This window comes from Pseudophryne corroboree, chromosome 5 (assembly GCF_028390025.1).
Source record: "Pseudophryne corroboree isolate aPseCor3 chromosome 5, aPseCor3.hap2, whole genome shotgun sequence".
Taxonomy (NCBI): domain Eukaryota; kingdom Metazoa; phylum Chordata; class Amphibia; order Anura; family Myobatrachidae; genus Pseudophryne; species Pseudophryne corroboree.
In genome coordinates this window covers 602,628,401-602,648,591 of record NC_086448.1, presented here as the reverse complement: position 1 = coordinate 602,648,591, position 20,191 = coordinate 602,628,401, and the positions used below count along the sequence as shown (strand labels likewise).

The window sequence follows — 20,191 nt, the reverse complement described above, 5'->3', positions numbered from 1 at the left end:
ATCTGCTTGGATACTAACAAAAGTTGTGAAAAAGGCTACTAAATATATTGCAAGATAAGGCTTTGTTATTGCTACTAACCTTATATTGAGATACGTAGATAATTTAAGGACTTTAGCATTGTATGATTCACCTGATTAATAATCAAAACAGCTGAATACATAGCAACTGTTCATGTAGTTAAATAAATGCATGGATAGAGTTCCATCTTTTTAAAGGATATAAGAGGAGCTTTTATTTTATTTCAATGTGTGTCTTTTAATGTATTTTATGTGATACTGGCCGGTATCAACACTGTATGCCATAGGTCTGCAAACCCGGTCCTCATTACCCCACACAGTGCATGTTTTGCAGGTCTCCTCACAGAATCACAAGTGTCTGAGTAATTAATACACCTGCTGGGTTACCTGCAAAACATGCACTGTGTGGGGTAATGAGGACAGAGTTTGCAGACCTATGCTGTATGTGGATTCTTTATTTGTATATTAAAATCTACAACAGATTGAATAAGCGCATTCTCATTGTTTTACAATTTTCTGGCTTCAGTATTAGTGAGATGGCAGGCCACAGCCATATGTGGAGCAGGAGCTGGCGACACCCACACCCTCCTTCACAGGCTAGCTCCTTTTCCAAAATCCTGGGCCAGGAGTCTTGTCACCTAAAGTTTCTCTTGTGCTGCCTTAGCAAATAATTTTCTGTTGTACACAAAAGTCTGCCTCGAACCCATTCCTTGCCCCCAGCTGCTATCTACCCTTACCCCCAAGCACTGCTGCTCCTAAGTATCTCCTCGCCCCCCAGCACTGCCCAAAGTGCTGTCTGCTGATACACCCGCCATCACACACCAAGCGTTCTTTCTAGCCTGCAAACCTTCAAGCACTCAATTCTCTTAACTTCCCACCACAGTACACAATTCCCTCAAGCTTACTTTTATTCTTCTACGATAACATCCACCACCATTGTGAGAAAGGGGCTAATAAGTGGATGGAGGAAAGCAAATTTTTAATAATGGAAAATGCCTTTAAACTGAAGTAATTTTCTGGAGTGCAGTGTAAATGGGATCACTGCAGCATTTACTAACTCCGTTACCTGAGTGCTGACAATCTCTGGAGACAGGGTTTGGTTCAGAGGAGGATACATTTCAAGTTTCACATTCAAAATTCCAACTGGGATTTTGCACTCTGCACCTAAGGTACAAATACTAACAGTAATACATATATTGATTATGAAATAACAAAACAAACAAAACGGACTAAAATTAAGTCTTATAAAAAAAAAAAAAACAACAACAGCATAATAAAAGCACACTACTTTGGGCACTAATAAACCACAGGGCAGAGCTGTCCAAGTATTTAGATGAAAAGGGTCACAAAAGTAATCAACAAGTTAAATTCAAATTCAAAGAAAGTTTCAAGAATTTCTTTCATCCACTAGGGGACACTAAAGTCCTATACAGCAGGGGTGTGAAGCTTGCAACCGGAGGTGTGGCACAATCTAAAATTAGCATTGTCTGCACAGCCGGCTCCTCCCCCTTCACATCCCTCCTCCCTCAGTTTGAAAAATTGTGCTGGAGGTACAGCACGTGGGAGCACAGAGCTCCTGACTAAAATCTAAAGAATGATTAATAACCAATGGCTGCGTCAACCTAATGAAAAGGGGGACAAAGCTACATATCATTGGAGAGACCAAGATCCCTTTTGAAGGGAACTGCATCTCTCCACAAGGAGATCCTCTGACTCGGTGAGTAATTTTATTATTTTTTTTATCATAGGGGCCCATGTTAGGTTTTTTTACTTTTATGTTTTATTCCCTGTCAACATTTTTTACTCAGGAAGCGGGACGGCCAGCGTTCACCAGTGGGTAGCGCGGGGCTGGAGGAGCGCGCCGAGGGATAGTAATCAGCCCGCCCAAGGAAACTAGCAGTCTGTCTGTGACATGTGCTCACCTATATGTACAACAGTATCACAGCACTTTGTATCTGTAGAAATTGCTGGCCGCAGCCCGGTAAGTCAGACCCAATCTTTATGTGATTGCTGAGCTGTTCACAGGCAGTGGCTATATCGACGATGTGTTTGCTGGAAAAGCCGCTGACAGGCGCCGCTACGGGAAGCGTGCACGCCAGGGGGCAGAGGGAGACATTTAGCCGCTTGAGAGGAGACCTTATCCAGAGCCGCTACGGGACTTAGTAAGAGCGGTCCCGGAGCGCGCAGAGATGCTGCAGAGATACTGTGCGGCTGAGGAGATCCTTCAGCCGCGTGAGGAGACAAACCAGTACATAGCAGCGCGCCTACTTATACAAGTGCTGGTTATGTACAGTATAAGTAAATATACCTGTAAATATAGGTTATGCAGTACCCAAACTTCTTCAGTGGCAGCCATTTTAATTAATCCTCACTGGCACCATTCTAAGAGGCAAGGATCAACCCTCCCCTTGTAAGAGAAAGGGTTACTATAGCAACAGCTCCCTCTGCTGGTGAAATCCAGAAATACACTCAATATATATTTAAATAAGTACTATGAGGATCTCCTGAATAAAATATTTATATTTTCAAAGGAATTCTATTACAAAGATTCTGAGGAAAATACAAGGAAGCAAGCGGATACCAACTCTACCATCGTAGCTGATTTACATTTGGAGTAGGAGAGTTGCAAGTCAGCTGGTGTTTTAATTATTATTTTTTTTTTTTTATTATTATTATTTTTGTCCCGTTCTTTTTTTCTAGATAAAGAAGGGAAAAGTAATCCCAGCCGACTCATAAAAATACCTTTGCTTCCGTCATCTATCGCAGGCTTTCTCTTCCTAGTTTAAAGGGTGAAAGCGTTGCGTGGTACCCTGGTAGGGGCTTTTAGACAGAATGTCTAAAGCACCAACCAAGACCTATTATGTTTGTAATGGCAGCTCCGGGGTGTGCGACTCCTGCTTCGACATGGACGCTCCACCTGGGAGCAATGCTTCGTCTAGGTCATGGGCCAAAGAGGTTTCAAGAGGAAAACCTTGTAGATAAAATCTCCAAGGAGATGGCGGAATCACGCAAGCAGCAATCGGAATGGGCTGCGGGATTCTCAAAGCCGATGGAAGAATTTCTTATCAGGTTGACACCGCCCGCACATGCAGAGACGAATGTGCGCAAGGCAGTTAAAAGACCTCTTCCTATTGTACAGAGAGGAGGAGGAAGGTCTTATTATTGATACAGAGGAAGGCGAGTTGATTGAAACCAACCTAGATGCCGATTCTCCGGACACGGAAATCCCAGGTCTTGATTGCTTAATGATGCGGTAAAGGAGATCCTAAACTTTCAAGTAGAAGAAGTTAAGCAGCCAGAGGATTTCGAATTATTCGAATCCCATAACCCACGTTTCAGCAGTGTTTCCCATTCCTAGATCTCTCCAATCTCAAATGAAGGAGACTTGGAAGCAACCTGATAAACGCTTTCACTTTTCAAAGAGGGTTCAGATAACTCACCCTTTACCTAAAGGTGTAATGGATACGTGGGAGGCTCCACCAATAGTGGATGCTTCCCTAGGAAGATTGTCACAATAGGCAATCTTACCAATACCTAATGTGACGACTTTAAAGGAGATCGTAAGGTTGACACAGCTTTAAAAAAATAAAAAAAAATAAAAAAATTTTTAGCAGCAGGTGCAGCACAGAGACCTGCGATCGTCTGTGCTTGCGTTGACAAGGCCTTGGGAGCATGGTTTGAACGTATTGTACAGGCTATTGAGGAGGAAAATAGCCTGGAAGAAATTACCCAACTGGCGGAACACATTCGGGAATCGGTTTCATGCTTGTGTCAAGCCTCTAAGGATATTAGCAGGATAGCATGGCGCATCGGCCATATCGGCTAGACGGACTTTATGGCTCAGAGAATGGCAAGGAGACTCTGGCACCGAGAAGGCGGTGGAATCCATCCCCTGTGGGTGAAATGCTCTTCGGTCCGGAGTTTGGACAAGTGGACTTCACAAACTACAGCAGGGAAGTCCGCCTTCCTACCTACTCCTTATACGAGAACCACTCCACAAGTTAGGAGAGGTTCTTCGGGACCAATGTTTAATTCATTTGGATCGCAGTCTAGTCGAGCCCGAGGAAGAGGTTTCGGTTTATAAGCACGTGGAGGCAGAGGTAGAGGCCGCTCACAGGCACCGACCAGAAAGCAGGATAAACCTGCTCACAAGACCGTGGCATGACAGCCTCCCCGCTCACCTGGGGGTCCCCCTTGGTGGGTGCACGTCTGGAAGGTTTTTGGGATATCTGGACCCAAACTTCACCAGACCTTTGGATAAACAGAAGGTACAAGATGGATTTTCAACAGAGACCTCACAGTCAGTTTTTTTACAACGGGATTGCCTCGGTCCCCCCAAAAGGCAAAAGCACTACTGACAGCAATTCAAAGATTGCTACGGTCAGAGGTCATTGTTCCAGTGCCCGCCTCTCAAAGGGGAGCGGCTTTCTATTCCAGTCTTTTTGGCATGCCAAAGCCAGACGGGACGGTCAGACCGATACTCAATTTAAAAGCTTTAAACCAGTTTCTAAGGGTCTAAATTCAAGATGGAATCAATCCAGTCGTCAGGGCCCTGCCATTCGGTCTCTCATCAGCCCCAAGAATCTTTACGAAGATCATGGCAATTATGGTAGCAGGATTGAGACTGTTGGGGGACACGATAATAGCTTCTCTAGACGATCTATCAAGGCCTCATCTCAGGAACAGCTGATAAAGGACAAATCTCATCAATTTCTCATTCAACATGGGTGGATTGTGAACTTCCAGGAATCCAGCCTCATGCCACCTCAGCGAATTCAATTCCCCGGTCTCATCTTGGACACGGTACAATTGAGAGTATTCATATCAGAAAACAAGATACTGGACCTACAGAGGTTGGTGGCTCAGGTACTAATGACACAGACGTTTTCTCTACACCTCTGTGTGCAACTTCTCGGGACGATGGTGGCGTCTTTCGAAGCTCTCCGGTACGGCAGACTTAATTCCCAACCATTCCAGATGAACCTCAATGCTCACGGAGCAGGTTCACACTGGCTTCTACATCGAAGAATCCGGCTACCACTGCACATACGAACCTCCTTGATTTGGTGGTCGTTGCACAGGAATCTCGCAGCAGGCAAGAGATTCTGCATTTGAAATTGGTGGATCCTGACTACTGACGCCAGTCTCAGAGGTTGGGGTGCGGTCCTAGGTGAACATCAATTTCAGGGCAGATGGACGTTCCAGGAAAGCAGCCTACCCATAAACTTTCTAGAACTAAAAGCAGTTTACAATGCGCTTCTCTTGGAACATGACACGGTCATGGGTCAACACTTACGGATACAGTCGGACAATGTCACGACGACGGCTTACATAAACCGTCAAGGTGAAACAAAGAGCAGGATGGCGTTAAAGGAAGCCACAAAGATCTTGCTGGGGGCAGAGAGTCGAAGCAACATCCTCTCGGCAGTGTTCATTCCCGGTGTGGAAAACAGATTATCTCAGTCGCCTGGACATGCATCCGGGAGAGTGGTGCGTACATCCACGGATTTTCAACATGGTGGTGAGGAGATGGGGTCTACCTCAAGTGGACCTAATGGCGTCTCGGCACAACCATCAGCTGCCCAGATGTGTCCAGGACAAGAGATCCAGCGGCAGAAGGAGTGGACGCATTGACACTTCCTTGGTGTTACGGAAGGATTTAAATTTTTCCACTCATACCCAGGGTTCTCACAAAGAGGGTGAAACGTGAACGAGTGTGGGCAATTCTAATAGCACCAGATTGGCCCCGCAGGAGTTGGTACTCGGACTTGCGGGGGTTACTAGCGGAAGATCCTTGGCGGTGACCTCAGAGAGAGGACCTGCTATCTCAGGGATCCTACACCCAGACCCGAACAGGCTGGGTTTAACGGCATGGCTATTGAAATCCGGATCGTAAGAAACAGAGGGATCCCAAGAACAGCCATTCCTGCGATGATTGCCGCTAGGAACCCGGTCACAGCCGTGCACTACTACAGGATTGGAGGAAGTACATGGACTGGTGTCAGGAACATAGGTGGAATTCGACGAACTTCCACTTATCCAGACTTTTACTTTTCCTTCAGGCCGGTCTCGATGTAGGACTGAGGCTGGGCTCTCTGAAGGTTCAAATTTCGGCTCACTCCATCCTAATTCAACAGCGGTTAACATCCTTGCAAGAGGTTCAAACCTTTTTACAGGGGGTTCTGAGGATACAACCTCCTTTTTGTCCTCCCACTGCGCCGTGGGACTTAAATTTGGTGTTGGAATTTTTGAGATCACCAACTTTTGAGCCGTTGGCAAGAACAGACCTGAAATGTCGCTCTTGGAAGGTCTAGTTACTGCTTGCTTTGGCTTCGGCCAGGAGGGTTTCTGAGTTGGGATCCTTATCGTGTAAGAGTCCCTTTTTGGTTTTTCATGAGGATAGGGCAGAGCAGATTTCCTTCCTAAGGTTGTTTCAGGGTTTCACGTAAACCAGCCACTTGTGGTCCCATCTTATCAGGAATTCGCAGATGGCGACGTGCCCTTGGATGCTGTCCGAGCTTTATGGGTATATGTACAGGTTACGTCGTCCTTCAGAAAGTTGAACCATTTATTTGTTCTTTTTGATGGGCCAAAGAAGGGTTGGCCGGCATCTAAGCAGTCTTTGTCTAGACGGATCAGACTTGCCACTCAGCAAGCTTATATCTCCTGTGGCAAACAGGTTCCGGTTCGGACGGGTGCTTATACCACCAGATCAGTGGGTGCCTCATGGGGTGCTTCCACTACTCAACTTTGCAGAACGGCGACGTGGTCCTCAGCCCACACGTTTGCAAAATTTTACAAGTTTGATACCTTTGCTCTAAGTTCGGACGTTTAGTTTTGCAGGCCATTGACAGCACTCCCACCCTTGGGAGTAACTTTGGGACGTCCCCTACTGTATAGGACTCCAGTGTCCCCTAGTGGATGAAAGAGAAAAGAGGATTTTGGTACTTACCGATAAATCCATTTCTCTGAATCCTCTAGGCCTCTGTGCTGTCAACCTGCTGTGTTCAAAGTTCTTGTTCAAACAGTTCGTACAAACAGCGTTAGTTTTTCGGTTAAGAAGGTTCTTGGATGCTGTTAGATATGTTGTACGGTTTGGTTCCTCGCCATGTGCTATAGTATCATGTCCTATTCTCAGTCAAATTTTCCAAACTGAGGGAGGAGGGATGTGAAGGGGGAGGAGCCGGCTGTGCAGACAATGCTAATTTTAGATTGTGCCACACCTCCAGTTGCAAGCTTCACACCCCTGCTGTATAGGACTCCAGTGTCCCCTAGAGGATTCAGAGAAAATAAGAATTTACTCACCGGTAATTCTATTTCTCGTAGTCCGTAGTGGATGCTGGGACTCCGTAAGGACCATGGGGAATAGCGGCTCCGCAGGAGACTGGGCACAACTATAAAGAAAGCTTTAGGTCTAACTGGTGTGCACTGGCTCCTCCCACTATGACCCTCCTCCAGACTTCAGTTAGGATACTGTGCCCGGAAGAGCTGACACAATAAGGAAGGATTTTGAATCCCGGGTAAGACTCATACCAGCCACACCAATCACACCGTATAACTCGTAATACAATACCCAGTTAACAGTATGATAACAACTGAGCCTCTCAACAGATGGCTCAACAATAACCCTTTAGTTAAGCAATAACTATATACAAGTATTGCAGACAATCCGCACTTGGGATGGGCGCCCAGCATCCACTACGGACTACAAGAAATAGAATTACCGGTGAGTAAATTCTTATTTTCTCTGACGTCCTAAGTGGATGCTGGGACTCCGTAAGGACCATGGGGATTATACCAAAGCTCCCAAACGGGCGGGAGAGTGCGGATGACTCTGCAGCAGCGAATGGGCAAACTCTAGGTCCTCCTCAGCCAGGGTGTCAAACTTGTAGAATTTAGCAAACGTGTTTGACCCCGACCAAGTAGCTGCTCGGCAAAGTTGAAGAGCCGAGACCCCTCGGGCAGCCACCCAAGAAGAGCCCACCTTCCTCGTGGAATGGGCTTTCACTGATTTAGGATGCGGCAGTCCAGCCGCAGAATGTGCAAGCTGAATCGTACTACAGATCCAGCGAGCAATAGTCTGCTTTGAAGCAGGTGCACCCAACGTGTTGGGCGCATACAGGATAAATAGCGAGTCAGTCTTTCTGACTCCAGCTGTCCTGGAAACATATTTTCAGGGCCCTGACTACGTCCAACAACTTGGAAGCCTCCAAGTCTTTTGTAGCCGCAGGCACCACGATAGATTGGTTCAGATGAAAAGCTGATACCACTTTAGGGAGAAACTGGGGACGAGTCCTCAATTCTGCCCTATCCATATGGAAAATCAGATAAGGGCTTTTACATGACAAAGCCGCCAATTCTGATACACGCCTGGCCGAAGCCAAGGCCAACAACATGACCACTTTCCACGTGAGATATTTAAAATCCACGGTTTTCAGTGGCTCAAACCAATGTGACTTTAGGAAATCCAACACCACGTTGAGATCCCAAGGTGCCACTGGAGGCACAAAAGGGGGCTAAATATGCAGCACTCCCTTAACAAAAGTCTGAACTTCAGGTAGTGAAGCCAGTTCTCTCTGGAAGAAAATCGATAGAGCCGAAATCTGGACCTTAATGGAACCCAATTTAAGGCCCATAGTCACCCCTGACTGTAGGAAGTGCAGGAAACGGCCCAGCTGAAATTCCTCCGTTGGGGCCTTCGTGGCCTCACACCACGCAACATATTTTCGCCATATACGGTGATAATGGTTTGCGGTTACTTCTTTCCTAGCTTTTATCAGCGTAGGAATGACTTCCTCCGGAATGTACTTTTCCTTCAGGATCCGGTGTTCAACCGCCATGCCGTCAAACGCAGCCACGGTAAGTCTTGGAACAGACAGGGCCCCTGCTGCAGCAGGTCTTGTCTGAGCGGTAGAGGCCATGGGTCCTCTGAGATCATTTCTTGAAGTTTCGGGTACCAAGCTCTTCTTGGCCAATCCAGAACAATGAGTATAGTTCTTACTCCTCTTCTCCGTATTATCCTCAGTACCTTTGGTATGAGAGGAAGAGGAGGGAACACATAAACCGACCGGTACACCTACGGTGTCACTAGAGCGTCCACAGCTATCGCCTGCGGGTCTCTTGACCTGGCGCAATACTTTTCTAGCTTTTTGTTTAGGCGGGACGCTATCATGTCCACCTGTGGCCTTTCCCAACGGTTTACAATCATTTGAAAGACTTCTGGATGAAGTCCCGACTCTCCCGGGTGGAGGTCGTGCCTGCTGAGGAAGTCTGCTTCCCAGTTGTCCACTCCCGGAATGAACACTGCTGACAGTGCTAACACGTGATTTTCCGCCCATCAGAGAATCCTTGTGGCTTCTGCCATTGCCGTCCTGCTTCTCGTGCCGCCCTGTCGGTTTACATGGGCGACCACCGTGATGTTGTCTGACTGGATCAGTATCGGCTGGTTTTGAAGCAGGGGTTTTGCCTGACTTAGGGCATTGTAAATGGCCCTTAGTTCCAGAATATTTATGTGCAGGGAAGTCTCCTGACTTGACCATAGTCCTTGGAAGTTTCTTCCCTGTGTGACTGCCCCCCAGCCTCGAAGGCTGGCATCCGTGGTCAACAGGACCCAGTCCTGTATGCCGAATCTGCGGCCCTCTTGAAGATGAGCACTCTGCAGCCACCACAGCAGAGACACCCTTGTCCTTGGAGACAGGGTTATCAGCCGATGCATCTGAAGATGCGATCCGGACCACTTGTCCAACAGGTCCCACTGAAAGGTTCTTGCATGAAACCTGAATCGCTTCGTAGGAAGTTACCATCTTTCCCAGGATCTGCGTGCAGTAATGCACAGACACCTGTTTTGGTTTTAGGAGGCCTCTGACTAGAGATGACAGCTCCTTGGCCTTCTCCTCCGGGAGAAACACTTTTTTCTGTTCTGTGTCAAGAACCATCCCCAGGAACAGTAGACGTGTCGTAGGGACTAGCTGTGACTTTGGAATGTTTAGAATCCAGCCGTGCTGTTGTAGCACCTCCCGAGATAGTGCTACCCCGACCAACAACTGCTCTCTGGACCTCGCCTTTATCAGGAGATCGTCCAAGTACGGGATAATTAAAACTCCCTTCTTTCGAAGGAGTATCATCATTTCGGCCATTATCTTGGTAAAGACCCTCGGAGCCGTGGATAGACCGAACGGCAACGTCTGGAATTGGTAATGACAATCCTGTACCACAAATCTGAGGTACTCCTGGTGAGGATGGTAAATGGGGACGGTAAGCATCCTTGATGTCCAGTGATACCATGTAATCCCCCTCGTCCAGGCTTGCAATAACCGCCCTGAGCGATTCCATCTTGAACTTGAATTTTTTTTTTTTATATATGTGTTCAAGGATTTCAAATATAAAATGGGTCTCACCGAACCGTCCGGTTTCGGTACCACAACCATTGTGGAATAGTAACCCCGTCCTTGTTTAAGTAGGGATACCTTTACTATCACCTGTTGTGAATACAGCTTGTGAATTGCCTGTAACACTGCCTCCCTGCCTGAGGGAGTGGTTGGCAAGGCAGATTTGAGGAAACGGCGGGGGGGAGACGTCTCGAATTCCAGCTTGTACCCCTGAGATATTATCTGAAAAATCCAGGGATCCACCCGTGAGCGAGCCCACTGATTGCTGAAATATTTGAGACGGGTCCCCACTGTACCTGGCTCCGCCTGTGGAGCCCCAGCGTCATGCTGTGGACTTAGAGGAAGCGGGGGAGGACTTTTGCTCCTGGGAACTGGCTGTATGCTGCAGCTTTTTTCCCTCTACCTCTGCCTCTGGGCAGAAAGGACGCGCCTTTAACCCGCTTGCCCCTATTGGGCCGAAAGGACTGTACCTGATAATACGGTGCTTTCTTTGGCTGTAAGGGGAACATGGGGTAAAAATGTAGACTTCCCAGCTGTTGCTGTGGAAACGAGGTCCGAGAGACCATCCCCGAACAACTCCTCACCCTTATAAGGCAGAACTTCCATGTGTCTTTTGGAATCTGCATCTCCTGTCCACTGCCGAGTCCATAACCCTCTCCTGGCAGAAATGGACATTGCACTAATTTTGGATGCCAGCCGGCAAATATCCCTCTGTGCATCCCTCATGTATAAAAGTGCGTCTTTTATATGCTCTACGGTTAGCAATATAGTGTCCCTGTCTAGGGTATCTATATTTTCTGACAGGGAATCTGACCATGCAGCTGCAGCACTGCACATCCATGCTGAAGCAATAGCTGGTCTCAGTATAACACCTGTGTGTGTATATATAGATTTCAGGATAGCCTCTTGCTTTCTATCAGCAGATTCCTTCAGGGCGGCCATATCCGGAGACGGTAGTGCCACCTTCTTTAACAAGCGTGTGAGCGCTTTATCCACTCTAGGGGATGTTTCCCAACGTGACCTATCCTCTGGCGGGAAAGGGTACGCCATTAGTAACCTCTTAGAAATTACCAGCTTCTTATCAGGGGAAGCCCACGCTTCTTCACACACTTCATTTAACTCCTCAGATGGAGGAAAAGCTAGTGGTAGTTTTTTCTCTCCAAATATAATACCCTTTTTTGTGGTACCGGGGGTAACATCAGAAATGTGCAACACATTTTTCATTGCCTCAATCATGTAACGTGTGGCCCTACTGGAAGTTACATTAGTCTCATCGTCGTCGACACTGGAGTCAGTATCCGTGTCGACATCTGTGTCTGCCATCTGAGGTAGCGGGCGTTTTAGAGCCCCTGATGGCTTTTGAGACGCCTGGGCAGGCACAGGCTGAGAAGCCGGCTGTCCCACATTAGGTATGTCGTCAAACCTTTTATGCAAGGAGTCGACACTGTCGCTTAATTCCTTCCACAGAACCATCCACTCAGGTGTCGACCCCGCAGGGGGTGACATCACATTTACAGGCATCTGCTCCGCCTCCACATAAGCCTCCTCATCAAACATGTCGACACAGCCGTACCGACACACCGCAAACACACAGGGAATGCTCTGACAGAGGACAGGACCCCACAAAGCCCTTTGGGGAGACAGAGAGAGAGTATGCCAGCACACACCAGAGCGCTATATAACACAGGGATCCCACTATAAATGAGTGTTTTCCCTTATAGCTGCTTTTTATATATCTATATATATCTATATATATATATATATATTATCCTGCGCCTAAATTTAGTGCCCCCCCTCTCTTTTTTACCCTTCTGTAGGTTTCAGACTGCAGGGGAGAGCCAGGGAGCTTCCATCCAGCGGAACTGTGAGGGAAAAATGGCGCCAGTGTGCTGAGGGAGATGGCCCCGCCCCTTTTCCGGCAGACTTCTCCCGCTTTTTCTGGAATACTGGCAGGGGTATTTTTACATCTCTATAGCCTCTAGGACTATATATGATGTAGATTTGCCAGCCAAGGTGTCATATACTGCCCTCAGGGCGCCCCCCCCCAGCGCCCTGCACCCATCAGTGACCGGAGTGTGAGGTGTACATGAGGAGCAATGGCGCACAGCTGCAGTGCTGTGCGCTACCTTGGTGAAGACCGAAGTCTTCTGCCGCCGATTTTCCGGACCTCTTCATGCTTCTGGCTCTGTAAGGGGGACGGCGGCGCGGCTCCGGGAACGAACACCAAGGTCGGGTCCTGCGGTCGATCCCTCTGGAGCTAATGGTGTCCAGTAGCCTAAGAAGCCCAAACTACCACCTGTTAGGTAGGTTCGCTTCTTCTCCCCTTAGTCCCTCGCTGCAGTGAGTCTGTTGCCAGCAGATCTCACTGTAAAATAAAAAACCTAAATATACTTTCTTTCTAGGAGCTCAGGAGAGCCCCTAGTGTGCATCCAGCTCAGCCGGGCACAAGATTCTAACTGAAGTCTGGAGGAGGGTCATAGTGGGAGGAGCCAGTGCACACCAGTTAGACCTAAAGCTTTCTTTATAGTTGTGCCCAGTCTCCTGCGGAGCCGCTATTCCCCATGGTCCTTACGGAGTCCCAGCATCCACTTAGGACGTCGGAGAAATGGATTTATCGGTAAGTACCAAAATCCTCTTTTTTTTTATGCGAGTACAAAGCAAGTGATCCTGCAAATAAGGAAAGGAATACATATTCATAGCGCTAGAGCCAGAGCTTTTTCCCACTACCCTATTCCCTTAGTCACAGACTTCAAGAACATTTCTGAAAAATATCTCTCCCCCGATTTCAAGATAAGGCAGAGAAATGTAATAGGGAATGTGAGAAGACATATATATGGTAGCATACTGTAGTACATTGGAAATCAAATCACATTCTGTGCCTGATTCGGAGCCGGGTCTGTCTAAATCTTTTGCCACCGTCACAGTCAGCAGGCAAATTTATGCTAATGAGTTACAAAGCCTCTCTCTGGTGTACAGGACTGAGACACCCCCTGAGTGCCGTTAGACACTGAAATACAACTTGGTGCATTTTTTGACGCACCATGGGAACACCAGCCAATGGCAGATGCAGATTATTTGTCTAAATATGGCCTACTATGTGAGTGAATTTGAGCATCTGTAAGCAACCAGTATCGACGAAACACGCCTGCAACACTCCCGATGAAACACCTGTGTGTCTAATTAGACACCCCAATTCCTTCCAAGTCTCCGCCCAGGAACTCCCCGTACATTTTTCAATACACTTCTACTACCATGTGTCTAAATTTGAATTGCTCATTAAGTTTTACAATTTGTTGATACATTTTGAATCGTGAAGGCACCAGGATTATTGATCCTGCCACCATAGTTATATTTATAATCATATAAACTACTAGTACGTCTGAAATGACAGAAAAACGGTAGTTATCAACAATAACAATTAATAAAATTCAGAAGTAGAGTAGATTTGTAAGTGAATGCAATATAAAGTCAGTGCAATTTTAGAGCCAGTCACCTCACACAATTAATGATGGATAATAGCTAAACAATAGCCTGTAAAAATCTAAAATGAACATCTGCTTCCATCTTTCCCTAGTTTCTGTATCTTAGTTATAATACAGTGGGTAAGCCACAATCTGGTTCTCACCCACACCATGGAGCTCCACAGCGAGACTGGTCACCCCCCTATCTATTCCCAGTAAGGACCGCCACTCCAGGAAGTGGGACGCTACTAAAGTGGTTTCTCCACTTGTATCCGTCTTGATTAGCACCAGCTGCACAGGGTCACAGATTGATAATAGGGTGGTAGCATCAGCCATCCTGCTTCCATCACCTAGATAAAACAGTGTGATATGAATACTTAATGTAAAAAATACTTAATGAAAAATCAAAAAAGGTATAGCGATCTGTAAACACAAGTGCTGTATGAAATGACCATTTAAATAAAGAGACTGTTGAGTCATCAGATATTTGCTTTGCTTTTATTTTATGTGCTAGAGCACCAAGATATAGGTGTGTACATCATACTAAACAGATACCAGAATAAACACATACGTAAACATGTTTACAGATTGTATATGTTAGAGCTGTATATTTTAGATTCACCTTTTCACATGCTAACCCAACTTTCTGTATAATGCCTCCGTCAATACGAGATTATGTCATAGTCTCTTCAGGCAACAAACAGTTTATAAAAATAATGCCTTCGACATTTTTAGGTGACAAAGAGTGGGAGAGGGTTATCTTGTTTACCTAGACCAGGGGTGGGGAACCTTTGGCCCTTCAGCTGTTGTTGAACTACACATACCAGTATGCCTTGCTACAGTTTTGCTATGTGGCCATGTTAAAACTGTTGCAGGGCATGCTGGGATGTGTAGTTTAACCACAGCTGGAGGGCTGAAGGTTCCCCATCCCTGACCTAGACAAACAGTGTAACTAAAAAGAAAAAAAAAATGTTTCAGCGCATTATTCTGATTAACCAGATCCATCGCATCTCTTCATTTATATATGTTTAAATGACCCAATTGACCTGAAAAATCTCTCCTCCTCGCCCCCGATAAAAGGATCAACTTTGGCCCTGGACAAACCATGTTGCAATGCAAGGAGCGAAAATACCCCCAGCTTTGTGTCTGTATTGCTGGTCAGCATTATTTTTATACTGCAATTTAAAGTTCAACTACTACATCCCCTCCCAACTAGAAAACTTTCTGCACAATTTATATGCACCCCACCCGTGCTGCAACATGGTTTTGCCATAGAGCAGATTTGCTCCTTTTGTTTGCAACTTTCAATCAGTCCCTCTGTGTAATGACTGCAGCCCAGAGGCATTGCAGCACTCCACAACTGTGTGATGCTTTTCTCAACACCCCCCCATTCTAGGTTTGATGTGAAATGTGAATCTGACCAGGCTGTGCTACAACAGCTAGCAGGAAAACCATATCAAATGGAGAGAGCGTTGACCATTTGAGACATGTCCACTTTTAAATATAGTAAAAGCTCATGGGACATACAAATCAGAAGAATACATTGTACTGGGTCTCACAATGAGCAGTAAAAGAATGAAGCGTGAAGCTGGGGAAGAGCGGTTATTGGAATTTTTTAATTTTTTTTCAAACAGACCTAAGCTGTCTTTATGTAATTCCAACAAAAAGCCATCCTGAAAGTCCGGGTCGCAGGCACAGGGGATGGGTTTGGAGCGGAAGCGTTGGTTTCTAAAGTGCAAGCCGAGAGTAAATGTGGAGCACACCTGACCCGGCAAAGGATCAGCTTCTTGGAGATGTTCCAGAAATGCTTTTCCTCCCATGATCTGGAGATGGAGATACCGGCGAGTTGGGTCTATATTAGCTGTGGAGAATAGGAGAATGTGTAATTAAGGGAATTATGTAAACTTGACCAGGACAAAAAATAGAAGATATCACTAGTGTTCAGAAGATGAAAAATACAAAGACAACTGTACCCACTAAATATAAAGTACCTTTTCTCTTCATTATGAACTGCACTAGCATATTTTATATAGTATACAGGACGCAACAAATAGCAATTTTATGGTTCTCTCCCCCAAACTCCCCATACATAAAGGGTCACAAATTGCCACTGTCTGGGCTCACGTCTCTCAGTCCCCGGCAGTGTGAAACATTAGCATGGGGAACACGCAACACAGGATACTATGGGGTATATGCAATTGCGGTCGAATTCCCGAAATTGTCGAATTCCGGGTCATTTTCACACACAAAAAAAATCGTCAATGCAATTCAGTGCTTTCCGTCAAAAAAACGGACTTTCAAAATTCGACTTTTTGAAATTCGACTTTTTGCAAATTCGACTTTTCTGCAATGATACAAGTGCTGCAATTCGACAAAAGCATATTCAATTCAAGTTTGGAAATTCGACAGCAGTGCTTTTAGACAGTAAATTCGTCATTTTCAATCCGCCACACTTTGGAGGGTGAAAACAATAAAAAAAAATTTAAACATGTTTTTTTTGGCGTTTTTTTTGGGGGGAATAGCATATCTATTTATATTAGAAGGGATTAGGTACTTTTTTTTTTTTTGGGGAGGCACAAGTATTATTTATATATTTTTTAATTTTTTTTTTTTTTTTTTTTTTAGTGCTGGAACGGTAAAATTTTAAAAAAAAATGGCGTGGGGTCCCCCCTCCAAAGCATAACCAGCCTCGGGCTCTTCGAGCTGGTCCTGGTTCTAAAAATGCGGGGAAAAATTGGGCAGGGATCCCCCGTATTTTTAAAACCAGCACCGGGCTCTGCGCCTGGTGCTGGTGCAAAAAATACGGGGGACAAAACGAGCAGGGGTCCCCCGTATTTTTCACACCAGCATTGGGCTCCACTAGCTGGACAGATAATGCCACAGCCGGGGGTCACTTTTATACAGTGCCCTGCGGCCGTGGCATTAAATATCCAACTAGTCACCCCTGGCCGGGGTACCCTGGGGGAGTGGGGACCCCTTCAATCAAGGGGTCCCCCCCCAGCCACCCAAGGGCCAGGGGTGAAGCCCGAGGCTGTCCCCCCCATCCAAGGGCTGCGGATGGGAGGCTGATAGCCTTGAGTAAAATGACAAGAATATTGTTTTTTCCAGTAGTACTACAAGTCCCCCCCGCAAGCTGGTACTTGGAGAACCACAAGTACCAGCATGCGGGAGAAAAACGGGCCCGCTGGTACCTGTAGTACTACTAGGAAAAAAATACCCAAATAAAAACAGGACACAGACACCGTGACAGTAAAACTTTATTACACACTGCCGACACACACATACTTACCTATGTTCACACGCCGACATCGGTCCTCTTCTCCATGCAGAATCCACGGATACCTGAAAAGAAAAGTTCAATATACTCACCTCAGCCAGGGTCCAGAGATAAATCCACGTACTTGGCAAAAAAAGAAAACGGACACACGGACCACCGGACTGAAAGGGGTCCCATGCTGACACATGAGACCCCTTACCCCGAATGCCGGGACACCACGTGACTCCTGTCACTGAAGTCCCTTCAGCCAATCAGGAAGCGCTACTTCCGTGGCGCTCACCTGATTGGCTGTGCGCTGTCTGTGCTGTGACAGCGCATCGCACAGCTCGGTCCATTAGTTTCAATGGTGGGAACTTTGCCGTCAGCGGTGGGGTTACCCGCGGTCAGCCGCTGACCGGCGGGTGACCTCACCGCTAGCCGCAAAGTTCCCACCATTGAATATAATGGACCGAGCTGTGCGATGCGCTGTCACAGCACAGACAGCGCACAGCCAATCAGGTGAGCGCCACGGAAGTAGCGCTTCCCGATTGGCTGAAGGGACTTCAGTGACAGGAGTCACGTGGTGTCCCGGCATTCGGGGTAAGGGGTCTCATGTGTCAGCATGGGACCCCTTTCAGTCCGGTGGTCCGTGTGTCCGTTTTCTTTTTTTGCCAAGTACGTGGATTTATCTCTGGACCCTGGCTGAGGTGAGTATATTGAACTTTTCTTTTCAGGTATCCGTGGATTCTACATGGAGAAGAGGACCGATGTCGGCGTGTGAACATAGGTAAGTATGTGTGTGTCGGCAGTGTGTAATAAAGTTGTACTTTCAAGGTGTATGTCTCCTGTTTTTATTTGGGTATTTTTTTCCCAGTAGAACTACAGGTACCAGCGGGCCCGTTTTTCTCCCGCATGCTGGTACTTGTGGTTCTCCAAGTACCAGCTTGCGGGGGAGGCTTGCTGGGACTTGTAGTTCTTCTGGAAAAAACAATATTCTTGTCATTTTACTCTAGGCTATCAGCCTCCCATCCGCAGCCATTGGATGGGGGGGGGGACAGCCTCGGGCTTCACCCCTGGCCCTTGGGTGGCTGGGGGGGGGGGACCCCTTGATTGAAGGGGTCCCCACTCCCCCAGGGTACCCCGGCCAGGGGTGACTAGTTGGATATTTAATGCCACGGCCGCAGGGCACTGCATAAAAGTGACCCCCGGCTGTGGCATTATCTGTCCAGCTAGTGGAGCCCGATGCTGGTGTAAAAAATACGGGGGACCCCTACTCTTTTTGTCCCCCGTATTTTTTGCACCAGCACCAGGCGCAGAGCCCGGTGCTGGTTTTAAAAATACGGGGGATCCCTGCCCAATTTCCCCCCCGCATTTTTGGAACCAGGACCAGCTCGAAGAGCCCGAGGCTGGTTATGCTTTGGAGGGGGGACCCCACGCCATTTTTTTTCCGTGTTTTTCCCGTTTTTTAAAATCGCTGCAAAATCCGGCAAATCGGCCGTTTTTCGCCCGCGGGACTGTCGAATCCGTTTTTCATTGAATATGGTGAATTCCGGCAGCCACCTGCCGGAATTCACCTGTCGAATTGTGTCGAATTTAAAAACGGCGATAATTTGCCGCGATTCGCCGTGAATTGCATATACCCCTGTATCTCAAAACAGGAAAAAAACTCATTAGCATAAAGGTAATGATCTTACTTTTTTTTAGTGTTCTTGGTTCTTTATCAATAAAATGTGTTGCTGGTTTTGGGGTAGACGTGAATTCTCTTAAATGGCCATCCTATTAAGGGAAAAAAACAAAAATTTATGAAACCTATTCTAAGGTGATCTAATTACTATTTAATGATTATTAAGCAAACAATTTCTTTTTGCTGGACTACAACTAATGATAAAATACAAGAAATATGTAAAAAAAACCTTCACAAGCACTCACATGTTGTACAGACAGCAGGCTACTCCCAAGCATAAAAAGATTCTTGAAAAGTGCAGCTGACATTATTTGTTTTGAAAAGTGCGGTCCTTATAGGGCCAGAAAAAAACAAAAATAAAGTTTCTTTATATAAAAGAGCTAAAAGCAATGATCAGAAATGCATGTACAGTATATGTCTCCAGAACCAATCAGGTCTGTGGTATATAGAGGTCAACATTCATCCTGTGGACACTGCTGAAATGTCGACATGATAGAATGTCGACAAACTATTTCAGCTGGTTTACCGGTGACTGACATGCTCCCAGCAACAGCGCGTGCTTCTAGGTCCTAGCGGTCATGCATGCAACGGTTCCGGCACATACATCTGACGTAACAGGAGTTTCTGTAAGTATTCTTACCCTCTCTCTAATTCCTCACACTAGACAACCTCCTTTCCCCATAACCTAACCTCCGCCTAGTGCCTAACCCTCCCATCACGCAACCTAACCCTAATTTCAACATAAAGAAAGTGTGGGGATTTCACAGGTCAACATATTGACATCATAACTGTTCCTCTAATCAGAACTAAAGGTGTTTCATAATGAAACTACGTAGAAGATATGTTCCTTACTTACGAGACTGTCTGCCTGTAAGCTTAGTGAATGGCACTGCAGCCTAGCTCACCCAGACTAAAATGGCTGGAAATAGAGAAGTGTTAGAGAAGTGTGAGCACTTAGCTGCGCAGCAAGGGAAAAACAGGCCAACCGTCCATGAAATAGAAAACTTGTAAATGTGCAAAATACTTTCTCTAACGTCCTAGTGGATGCTGGGAACTCCGAAAGGACCATGGGGAATAGCGGCTCCGCAGGAGACTGGGCACAACTAAAAGAAAGCTTTTAGACTACCTGGTGTGCACTGGCTCCTCCCACTATGACCCTCCTCCAAGCCTCAGTTAGATTTCTGTGCCCGGCCGAGCTGGATGCACACTAGGGGCTCTCCTGAGCTCCTAGAAAGAAAGTTTATTTTAGTTTTTTTATTTTACAGTGAGACCTGCTGGCAACAGGCTCACTGCATCGAGGGACTAAGGGGAGAAGAAGCGAACCTACCTGCTTGCAGCTAGCTTGGGCTTCTTAGGCTACTGGACACCATTAGCTCCAGAGGGA

At 46.6% G+C, this 20,191-nt stretch overlaps 1 protein-coding gene across 2 annotated transcripts in view; it reads right to left on the bottom strand.

The window, feature by feature from the left end:
• Nucleotides 1-20,191, bottom strand: part of CEP76 (centrosomal protein 76) — a 78,245-nt gene that overhangs the window by 39,467 nt on the left and 18,587 nt on the right. For both annotated transcript variants that reach the window (XM_063923422.1, XM_063923423.1), the window contains exons 3-6: nt 18,818-18,899; nt 15,504-15,728; nt 14,032-14,217; nt 1,085-1,182 (exon numbers count right to left, since the gene is read on the bottom strand). In XM_063923422.1, coding sequence (XP_063779492.1) covers nt 1,085-1,182; nt 14,032-14,217; nt 15,504-15,728; nt 18,818-18,899 — 591 coding nt within the window. The remainder of the gene's footprint in view (nt 1-1,084; nt 1,183-14,031; nt 14,218-15,503; nt 15,729-18,817; nt 18,900-20,191) is intronic.